This window comes from Poecilia formosa, unplaced genomic scaffold (genome assembly GCF_000485575.1).
Source record: "Poecilia formosa unplaced genomic scaffold, Poecilia_formosa-5.1.2 Scaffold496, whole genome shotgun sequence".
Lineage (NCBI taxonomy): Eukaryota > Metazoa > Chordata > Actinopteri > Cyprinodontiformes > Poeciliidae > Poecilia > Poecilia formosa.
The window spans coordinates 152,411-163,661 of NW_006800435.1; the positions used below are offsets into that span (position 1 = coordinate 152,411).

General features: G+C 43.1%; 2 protein-coding genes across 2 annotated transcripts in view; one reads left to right on the top strand and one right to left on the bottom strand.

Moving 5' to 3' along the window:
• The window catches only part of lcmt2 (leucine carboxyl methyltransferase 2), a 5,847-nt gene extending 3,001 nt beyond the window's left edge, over positions 1–2,846 (bottom strand). Inside the window, exons 1-6 of the mRNA XM_016664561.1 lie at positions 2,604–2,846; positions 1,723–1,847; positions 1,531–1,612; positions 695–881; positions 459–615; positions 181–375 (exon numbers count right to left, since the gene is read on the bottom strand). Of these exons, the coding sequence (XP_016520047.1) occupies positions 181–375; positions 459–615; positions 695–881; positions 1,531–1,612; positions 1,723–1,847; positions 2,604–2,708 (851 nt within the window). The 5' untranslated portion in view covers positions 2,709–2,846. The remainder of the gene's footprint in view (positions 1–180; positions 376–458; positions 616–694; positions 882–1,530; positions 1,613–1,722; positions 1,848–2,603) is intronic.
• A 1,965-nt stretch (positions 2,847–4,811) lies between these two features.
• Positions 4,812–10,807, top strand: LOC103156738 (ras-related protein Rab-5B-like). Its single transcript, XM_007578891.2, has 6 exons — positions 4,812–4,943; positions 7,322–7,622; positions 7,711–7,862; positions 7,970–8,092; positions 8,817–8,910; positions 9,027–10,807. The coding sequence occupies exons 2-6, from the start codon at positions 7,457–7,459 to the stop codon at positions 9,140–9,142; spliced, it is 651 nt and encodes a 216-aa protein (XP_007578953.1). The 5' UTR covers positions 4,812–4,943; positions 7,322–7,456; the 3' UTR covers positions 9,143–10,807.
• Positions 10,808–11,251: the final 444 nt, after the last annotated feature.

The following is an 11,251-nucleotide window of genomic DNA, read 5'->3' on the forward strand; positions in this document are numbered from 1 at the left end:
TTAAGCAGAACATACATGCTTGCATAATTAAAGCAAGCATGTCCTGGTAGGTTTGCAGCTGTGCCATACTCCTTCCTGCTCCAGTGAGGTTTCAACTTTCTGACGGTCCACCACAAAAAATAAATCAAAGTTTGTGACGGTGATGTAACAAAAGTAAAGGCTGTGTGGTGTGTTGGTGCACTGGCCTTGTCCAGGAACCTTTGCCTCTGTGCCGGCAGATCTGGGTACTGCTGCAGGGCGTGCAGCGTTGAATTGAGCTTCAGGAAATGGTCCTGCATGACGCGGCCGAAGGGATCGTCGGGACGGATCTGCTCGTACATCACGAAGAGGGACCGTGGTAGGCGCTTTGCTGCCCAGCTGATCACGGCGTCTGACCTGCGAGGCACACAGCGGACCGCAGCTCTTAAAGCCTTTGCAGTGCGACGGACACCGCTCTGTCACCGTCTCTGCTGCTGTACCGTTGGGTTTCCATGTAGGTGAGCACCACTTCAGAGAGGATCAGGGTGGGAGCGGCCCAGTCCAGACCAGCTGCACTCAGTGCCGCCTCCGTCTGGGATTCCTCCCTAACATCCACCCCTAACAGGCGGTACTGGCTGCTGCACAGGTAAACGGGCCCTGAGAACAGATATGCGATTATAGAATAAAAGTGAAGCTGTATTTAGACAGCAACGGCGTCATTTTAGGCATCAGGAACCTGTGTGAGGACTTGGAGGCAGGCAGGGGTCCAACAACCCTCTCAGTGTTGCGTTCGAAGTGACCAGAGCAGCTTTGCGCCGCGCCACGTCGGGAAAATCCACCTCGAACACGACGGTTCCGTCCAGAGCTCCGTCTGCACGGAGGCGGAAATACAGAGAGTCGAAGCCGGCGCCCAGCGACAGAATCTGCAGCAGCGGAGCACAAGAAACACGAGGGAGAACGCAGAGGAATGCAGGAAACAGCATGAGAGATTGTTGCTGTTATCGATTCGATCAACTGTCCAATGGTGGGATTTAGACAGGTTTCACCAACTCCAGTGTAATACTTTTTAAGACAGTTACCATGGCAGAAATGTTCAAAAGGAATTGGTATGTAGCTTTAAGGTCAGTAGTCCCAAGATTTATTGTACAGAATAAATCTATGATGAAGGCAAAAAAGCTAGCAAATTCTTTGCATCTGTCATGGATGTAAATAATACTAATAATTGCTACCCAGCTAGCAAGTACTAACAGCATTACTCACTAATATTACTTGCTAGTTAGCTATCAATAATTAATATTGATAATAACAATACACTTAGTATTTTTGACCATATGGTAGCTATAGCAAGTACAAAAAGTACTTAGCTAGCAAGTATTAGCATCCATTACTTTCTGCTAATACTTGCTATCGAGCTAGACAATTTAAGGTCTTAATTTGAGATACATTCATTTAAGACTTTTTAAGGATGCAAGTACACCCTGATGTCCATTTATGAGGAGGGACTTGAGATAACATTTAATTTGACCTGGTTTTATTTACTGGTTGTATAAAAACGAACTCAACAGAACTCACCTGTCTCTTCGGACATTTCGCAGTGATGTGCAGGAAATGCCTCACACAGTGGTCCACAGCTCTCCAGCGCACAAAGTAGCCCCTGAAACAGCCAAACATGCATTAAAGGCTGACTGACTGACTGACTGACTGACTGCAGCACAGCGATGATCCGGCTGGTTCACCTGTGAGGAGGTTCAGACATCTTCTCACCTGTTGATAAGCGGGGCTCTTCGAGATACTTTACACACAAAGTGCTGGATGAAGGGGTCCCTGAAGTATCCCTGCGCGGCGGCTGAAGCCTTGCTCACCACGCTGCTGTCGTTGGTTCCCTGCACCTGAGGAGGGAAAATAAACCACTGCCATCAGAAGGCTGTTTGACAATGACCTGCCCTGGAAAGTCTTTTATTTTGAAATGTATTTATGCTGCAATACTACAAAGTTTACACCATTGGGAAACTGTTATTGCCATACCGCCATGCATCACATTCAGTTCATTTGCCAGTTGTTGTGTTATAGATTAAAAATGGTCAGTTATTACATGATTGGCAGTCATTCAATTATTAGGCATTACTGGTCGATACAGTGTCCCTGCGGTACTGTATTTGGAAACTTTAGTTACTTTAGTTATTCCAGACAGCTCTGCCTCCCATTCTACTGACAGATGAGTTTCCTAACTGATTGTCCAAATTTTGTGGAGCATATTTTTGTAGTTGTCTTGTGGACAACAATAAAACACTTTGTTTTTAATACATGTATTTTCTTTACAATATTAAGTTAATATTATTAATATTACATATACTCTGCTTTCTTTCTTTCTTCTTTTCTTTCTTTCTTTCTTTTTTGCCAGTCAACCTGCTGTTCCAGAGACGTTTCATATAAAATGGAGTTTGGTTATTCACTGTTGCAGCTTCACATTAAACGCTGACTAACTCTCAGTGAGAGGAGGAAGACCGTGAGAAAACTCTCCCTCGTGGAGCCTTCATGAAGAGACACGTCACACTGTAGTCATATTTCATGTGCAGTATTGCTTTCGAATTGTGCCACATATAAATTACACAGAGTAGTGGTAAAGACTGGGATTTTTAACTTGCCGCCGTATCGCTGCCCTTTCTCTGCTTCTTTCTGGCTCTTGTTGCCATGACGCCACCGAGCTTCCCACTGCAAACTTCTTCTTCTTCTGTTTCTCTGGACCACATCACCAGGTAAAATAAAGTGCAATCTTATAGGGATCTTTTGACATTAAAGTTTTGGCTCTTTCATCTGAGCACTCCATCAAAAATAATACAAACATCCTCCACGTGAGGCAAACTCCCGACTTCCTTCTCATGTGGTTCTCGGTCGCCCTCCAGCGGCCTGGAGGTGGAAGGATCACGTCAAGTTTTTGCTGTTTAGTAGAAGCATCACCATGCTTTTTATACAAAGCAATTAAACATTTCTTTACAGGGGAAAGTTAGAACATTAAACGACAAGAATTTGATTGAAAAACACAATCCTATTTTACACTCTAATCTTGAAAAAAAAAAACCCTTTAAAACCATGTTTGTTTGTTTTTTAATGAGAAACTGCAAGAAAAGCTTATTTCCCCCCCTTTGGAAGAGGTTGCCACTCCTTTTTACAATCTTTCTCTTCCTGTACTGTACGGTTAGAAAGATGGACAGACATTACGACGGGAGATATGATCCTTGCTCGTTATGATCAACAAAAATAATGGTTTCAAGATTTTAGGTTTAAGTGATTTAAGGATTGAAAGAAGGGATTTGGTTGCTACATTAATATTGTCTTATGCACTTCCTTTTTGGAATTTGCCAAGCTTAATTTGTTGAACATCTGTTAATGTTAGTTCGATGGGATTTTACCTGGTTTCAGAATGCAAAGAAGTTAGAAGTTAATGTTTGTGCCTTTAGAATGCCACATTGCAATCCTACCTGAGCTCCTATTAAGATCTATTTTGCCATCAATTTGTAAAATACTCTTAAAACCTGCTACAGTTAGACATTTGCATAGGGTTCTGAGTGACTCTATAAAAGATATTGAAAAAAGCTCTTGGTGAAACATTGATAAGTTCTTGTGTTATTGCTTACAGCTTTCATATTTATTTCTTTTGACTTCCGCATATTTGGCAACACCCTACAAGTGGCAGACTGAGGAGGAGTAAATCTGGGAACTTTGTCAGAGTCAGCAGAGGTAATTTATGTAACCTTCTAGTCATAATGCACAGCAACTATGAGATAAAGTTTCGCTTAACAGAAACACGCCTTAAATAGTTTCTCTTCTTGATCAGTTCTGGTGTGGAGAGCACTGACAAGATGGATCCAAATTGTAAAACCACTTGTCTAGGTTTGCCTTATTAGAAGAGTCGCACACAGCCTGAACATTTTATGGTGTGACTGACACTTTTTTATTTTCTTGTCTATTCACAGAGACAAGAACCGTTCAGTTCACTTTAGTTCAGTTAAGATCCTTTATTGTCTTCCAAGGGGGAAATTTGTTTTGCAGCCAGAAATTTCAAACATACAAAACAACATAGAATACAATGTTATAAAACAGACAAAACATACAAGCACCTGTCAGTTTTTCTTTAAAAACAAACCACATTTAATGAATTAATTAAATGCAGGTTTGGGTGACCCCCAGTTTTACTTTGGAGTAAAGGTTGGTGGACATTTGTGATGCAAGGAAATTAAAAGGAAAGCAATAAAAAGCAAGATTATTAAAAGATAAATACTTTGTGTCATTCATAACATTTTAATTCGGCAGAAACTATGTAAACCTCATGGGTGCTGGCTCCCAGTGAGGTATCATCAGTGCTTTTCTATTTTTCTTCGATTGAGCACCACTGTGCTCTCATGCTTTTTGTGAAACGTGCGGATCATCTCTAAAATTAAAAAAAAATTTCCACAAAGGACAACAGTGATGACTAAAAATAATATTTCTACGTCGTTTTTCAGATTTTGCTAAAGATAACTAGAAAGCTTGACAGGAATGTTTGTATTTCAAATTCCGACTTTCAATTATTCCCCTGAACTTATCACCAGCCAATAAGTACAAAGAGAACCATATGGGATTTCTTGGAAAATATTATTTCAATCCGCCATCTTTATTATTTTTAAACAAACCAACGCGTCTTTTCTATTAAAGACAGCCACTGCATTTACTTCTTGTTAAAGAATAACTAATTTCAGTTACATTTATTACGAACGCAGTGTGTTCTTGCTTGAACTATTCTATACGTTCTTAGTTTTTGCTTAATAACTCAATAAACCGAGTAGATAACAGTTCTTGTTTTCATTTCCCTTCATGCCAGTTTGACAATGCGGCACTCACAGCGCATGCGCCAGATTACAGGAAGCGTTAACATTTTTCTTCCAGCAGCAGCTGATAGCTCCACTGTCAACAGAAAAGCCTGGGACACCTGCTGCCGCTCAAACACGGTAAATATCCTTTCGCTGGAACGTCAGTAAGAACACGCCGTGTCGGTAGAAGGAGAAATAATCTCTGTTTCTAGTCCAGCGTCGAAATACGAAGGTCTGTAGACTGAGTGGTGTCTCGTCTGGACCCGGCGGTGTGTGTCGTTAGCTCACGCCGTGAGATAAGATAAGGTTCAGTTAGGGAGGAACCGTAGCGTCGTAACGATCTGCTCATAGAATCAGAGAGCTGGAGTCATGGACTGATGGAGCCCCCCCACCCACACTCCCTCTCCTCATTGTGTCGGTTAGACGCAGAGGCGCAGCATCAGAACCCGTGCTGAGACCTCCACCCTCCGTGGGTCTCACGGTTGATCTGATTCAGACCTCTGTTGTCTGACATGACATGTGAGAACATCGATCTGAAATTGTCTTATCTTCGCGCTGCGAATTTCTCACAGTCCTGCATTTTTAGCTCGTATTGTTCGTCTTAGGGTGCCTGGCAGGAGGGGGGTGTTACTGTCACAGAGGACAGTCCTGGTAAAACATCATCTTTCACTTGAAAGATATGATCTAAAGAAAATGTTTTTTATTAACAGTAACTTAAGATTCACTATGTGCTAAAAAAAAATGGCTCTATGTGCATTTTCCAGGCACACAGTGAGTGCCATTTTATAGCACAATCAATAACTACTTCAGTAGATATAAAATGGTGTATACATCAAATATAACTTAAAAGTGTTTGACTTGTTAATTTAATGCCTTCAAATTGGGCCTCTGTCTCTTTAAAAACTCCAACTCTTTCTGAAACTCCACCTTCAGGACGTCATCACAACATGGCTCCTCTGTTAACCCTTTAACAACATTTTTACCAGCGCTGCACTAAGCAATCGCACGCATGATGAGCTCAGCAGATGCACAGTTCCACAAGGTGTTTGCTAATTGATGCTGGCTAGTCTGAAGGAGTTAAGTGGGGGAGTTGTGGGTGAGGGCTTCAGAAGCTTGGAAACTGCAGCTCTACGGAGGGTCTGCGCCTCGAGGGCGGAGCTAGGTCCAACCAGGTGTGCCACTGGTCCAACACATGGAAATCAAATGGCTGAATTACCTCCTCATTATGTAGACAATTTCTCCAGAGTCCTGGCAATGACCTAATTCTTTGATTCAGGGGGATTGCAGCAGAACCATGTCTAAAAGTTGCAGGATACCGACCATCGAGGATTGGAGTTTTACACCTGTAGGCTACAGGAACCATTTTCAAATAGTAGAGTCCTTGTTGCTGCAGCAATACAGAGGATTCAAAAGTCAGATATGTTCAGGATAACTACCAGTCCCATTGAGTTCAGTCTGCGGTCAGAGTGTGTGCTAATCAGAGAAGCTCATGACAGGAAAACCAAAGGCTGCCTTGTTGTGGAACGGGACCTAGAGAATTGATTTGTCTCACCAAAAGAGTCTAAACAGCTCTACATAGATTTGAGAAGTTATATTAGCAGAGCCTCTGCCTTTCTATGCAATTCTGCCCAATTCTCCGTTCCCTTCAGTGCTCTGAACAAAGCAAAGCGCAGAACAAGGGGCTGAATTTTACCAGTCCATGGTTGTATCTAACCAAACCATGGGACTTTTGGAACAGTGTTTTTTGCATAGGAAAGACCAAAGAGTCAGTGAGGAAGGAGCCGTAGCGTCGTAACCAAATGCGAAGGAAGGTGATGGCTTGCTGCCACGGGTACCCGGCCATCTTACAGTCACTGAGGTGACCATGAACTGCTTCACCAACAAAATTTCCCGTGTCAAATATGAAGCCATTTGTGACGGCTCCACCTTGACCCAAACCGGGCAATGATGAGAACAAATAGTGCAAACACAGCAACAACCTGTCAATAACCAGGAAAAGAAACGCTGTGGCTGGAGTTCTAAAGAAATAGTCCTGCTGAAGGCGGTTCTACAAGCTGTTGCATCAGGGACTCAGTTTTTCTTTGTGTGCCATAAGTTGAGGAGGGAGGTTAGCTAAAAAAAGATTTGTATTGACATAGCGTAGTGATTACATGTATGTCTTTTATCTTCACAATGTTTTTAATCGCATTAGACAAAGGTTGTGTTTTCTCCCTGGGTCTTACAGTCACGCCCCCCCAACACTGACATTGTGTTTTATTAACATTTCTTCAGATTTCTTTGAAAAGTATTCCAACATGAGCTGATTTGTGTTTAATATCTGACTCAGTTAAATATCTACAGGTTTCTTTCTGCTCGGAGTCAGTTTGGAGGTAGACTGTGCAAACTAAAACTTAGCACTGACCACAGCTCTCCTCTAATTTAGACCAGTGGATAGTGAAACCGGGGATTTTACTAAGTATGGACCCTTTTGTTGGAATTAACTTCACAAAAGTTAAAGTTTTTCCTTTTGCACAAAGAAAAACACCAGAAGAGTACAAAGATCAAGCCAGCCCCAGTAACGAGTGTCTGCTTGGGAGGCCACTCGGGTCACTGTTAGAGCAGCATTCCAGGGAGGAGGCCCAGCCCCCCAGCCGTCTCCTGCACAGGTCGGTATGAGCTCCAGAGGGAGCGGCAGCCGATCCAACGGCTCGCTACCGCAGACCAAGATCTGCCAGTTCAAGCTGGTGCTGCTGGGGGACATGGCTGTGGGCAAGTCCAGCCTGGTGCTACGCTTCGTCAAGGGACAGTTCGACGAGTTCCAGGAGACGACTATAGGGGGTGAGACGCAGCGGTGCTGATCAGGTGAGCGTTCCTTATTAGAATGCTTCGATGCTAACTTGTTGCTCTTTCGTCCGCGTTTCTCCAGCTGCGTTCTTGGCTCAGTCAGTGTGTTTAGACGACACCACAGTCAAGTTTGAGATCTGGGACACAGCAGGACAGGAGCGATACCACAGCCTGGCTCCCATGTACTACCGCGGAGCTCAGGCCGCCATCGTCGTGTTTGATATCACTAAACCGGTACATGAAGGCAAAGAGCACATTATTTGTGAGCTAGTCTTAGAATGGGTTTAATTATACAGTCTTATGTGAAGGTCATTATTTGACCTCTGATTATGTGGTTGCAGGAGACCTTTGAGAGAGCCAAGGCCTGGGTGAAGGAGCTGCAGAGGCAGGCCAGTCCAAACATTGTTATCGCTCTGGCCGGAAACAAGGCTGATCTTGCTGAGAAGAGACTGGTAGAATACGAGGTACTACTTGCTTTTTTTTTCTATTTTAATCTCTTTATATCCATAGTTTAGGAAGAAATTGACAAAAGTTCTAAGTCCTCTACACCAGTGGTCTCCAACTGCATTCCGTGAGGACCAGAGTCCTGAAATTTTATAGACGTGTCCTTTGTCCTACACACTTGATTTCAATGGCTAAATTGCCTCAACAGTATGCAGTCAAGCTCCACAGAGCTCTGTAATGAGCTAATATTGGAGCCAGGTGTGCTGAAGCAGAGACGGATCTAAAAGTTGCAGGATCCTGCCCCTAGTTTGAGACAACTGCTTTACACCTTCTCTTTTGGGAGAGTAGGCACAGTCCATTGCTTGTCCTGCTACTTCCTCAGTCGGTGTGCAGAGTGGGGTTTTACATTGTCCTGTTGAATAATAGAAGGAGATCCCTGGAAACCATGGTCTTGAGTTCAGTGTACAAAAGTTTAAGCCCGCACACAAGACCAAGACACACAAACGTTTTAGCTGTGCCATGACTAAATGATGAAAAGCTTATGATGTGTGGATATTTTTGAAGGGGGGATGAACTCTTCAAACCTCTGTGTATCACTACTTTATGGCAGAATGGTTGTATTGCTAGAGCAGTCACCTCCCCCGGTAAGGCCGTTCAAAACAATGTTCAGTTCATTAAACCCCTCCAATGATAAGGACAAGATGACACTGTCACTGATCAGCTGTCCTTCTCTGTGTTGCGAAGGAAGCCCAGACATATGCTGAGGACACCAGTTTGCTGTTCATGGAGACGTCTGCCAAGACAGCCATGAATGTCAACGAGCTTTTCTTGGCTATTGGTGAGACACCTTGTACCAGATTCAAAACATTTAGCTCTTTTGTAAATGAGTTAATAATGTGGAATATGCGTTGTCCTTTGCTAATCCTATTACAACTCTCATTTACTCTGCTGTAGCAAAAAAGATGCCAAAAACAGACACGCAGAACCCAACACACGCAGCACGACATCGGGGAGTGAACCTCCAGCATCCAGACGCCCACTCCAGCCGAGCCTGCTGCGGCGGAAACTAAAGCTCCTGAACCACCCCGCTGTGTATTAACATCCCCCCCACCCATCCGTTCTCCCCTCCACCACAGTCCTGAAACCGCCACGTCGTGTTGCAGCAACATCCAGAGGTTAGCCTGATGTAGGGGAACCTGACGTCCGCTCCCCTCTGTGTGTTGCGCCCATCCTCCAGTCCAAGCAGACAGAAACCCAAAGGAACGGGGGAAGACAGAAGAAGAATGATGCCAATTGAATTAAGGGCGGACACTTGAGTCTGCCCACCAGACTCTGAGATTTTACTTTTGGAAATAACAGGCGAAGACCAAGATTGAGAAGTGCAAAACAAAGGAAATGTGCAAGGTTGCGGCAAGCCTGTTGTAGTATTTAGCACCAATTGTGAAAATCCTGTTTCTCTCTGCCTTGCTTCAGTTTACCCACTGTCCTGTTGCATAAACTGAACAGCACATTCTTGTGAGTGGACAGAAACCATTAGAAAAGGGAGCTTTCTTCTTCTTTGTGGAGCTTGCTTTGTCTGATTTTGAACTGATGAAAAGTCTGCTGTGAATACTGCCTCATACCACCGTCCTGGAATGACCTGTAACCCGTCTGTCATGCTTGAAAAGATCCATATCACAATGTCTCAAGTGTGTCAGCCTGGTCAAATTTCTAGTGTGATGATTTAGACTTCATTGCCTTCCAGCTGTAATATTCCAGCCTATCCAAATCATGTCCTGTAGTCTAGGTAGAAACTTAAATTTACTACATGAGGCCAACATGTTGTCGCACACAAAGCTAAACCTGTTTGTATTTTAGGTATTTAAGATGCAAAGTTGAGAAACTCCCTGCAATGTAGTGCATGGGCAGTGATGAAGAAAGAGGGGAAACTTTACCACAACACTATGGCCTTGATGTGGAGGGGATGTTGGGCACTAAACACAATGAACAGCGGGGAAATCGAAAGGGTTCGGATTGGCATGAAATACCAGGATCCTGCTGTCAGTGATCTCTTAAACCGACTGAAGGGCTGCACTGAGTAATAGAGGTGATTCGATTGCAGATAATGCCATGGTGTCTGCTTCTGTGCATGTAAAAATTCTCGCCTCAGATCACTGATATCCTGGGGTTGTTTGTTTAGTTATGTGGAAGAAAGCAGAAAAGATCTAAAATGAATCTCAAAATAACCCACGTTTCCCTGTGAGATCTTTTCTGCCCGTCTTCTGGTAAGTGTCCCTTGTTTGTCTCTTGTCACGGTGATCTTAGATGGTTTTCTGAATTAACTTATTTTCAGACAATGCTCTTGAAATGAGTTAGGTGTGCTTGTTAGCTGTCAAACCTGGCCGAAGAAAACAGGAAAAAAAAATTGTTGGTAAAACACGAGAACAGAAGTGCCTACTCCAAGTTTTCTTTTTCCTTGGTGTGACTTTTATTTTTTTTTTGTGGACAGGGCGCAGGAAAAGCACTTCCCTGACACTGGCTTGTATTTAAAACAACATGGCGTCTTGTCGTTAAGCTACACTGTAATGGCTCTTTGAATGGATGTAAAGAGATCTTGTCAAAGACACTGTATGTCATATATTGTCCTTATTTTAATGAAAGTGTATGTTGACTTTAGCAGATCACACCTGTAAACCTGGAATGGATTGTTCAAAGGACTCTAATCAGTGTTATAAATCTATTTGATTTAAACCAACAGTGATGACCAGTGCAATATTTTCCCTTTTACAATTTCTTGGAAAAACCTTTACAAGTACCTTAAAAGCGTGAAAAATGTATTTATGCAATTTGGAGAAGAGTTCATGCAAAACGACTTACAAATGAGGAGGTGCAGTTAATAAAGCTAACAATAAGCTACTTGGAAGGAAGACCGCAGGCAGGCAGGCTCTGTGAGACCCTCCGACAGAAACAAATCTGTCGGAATTTCTGTAAAGGATACTGAATAGTAGACGGTGACGTCTAGTAGAAAGATGGATACTGAAATCAAGCTTTAATGTGTAATCTCAATGAATCCCCAGAAAAGCTAACAATAGCTAGTATACTAGCAGTAGCTTTCTGTAGCAATCGCGTCAATATTAGCATGTTGGTTAACAAGGCAAGAATGAATTATTATACTATTAGTTACTAGCTAGCAGCCAGCT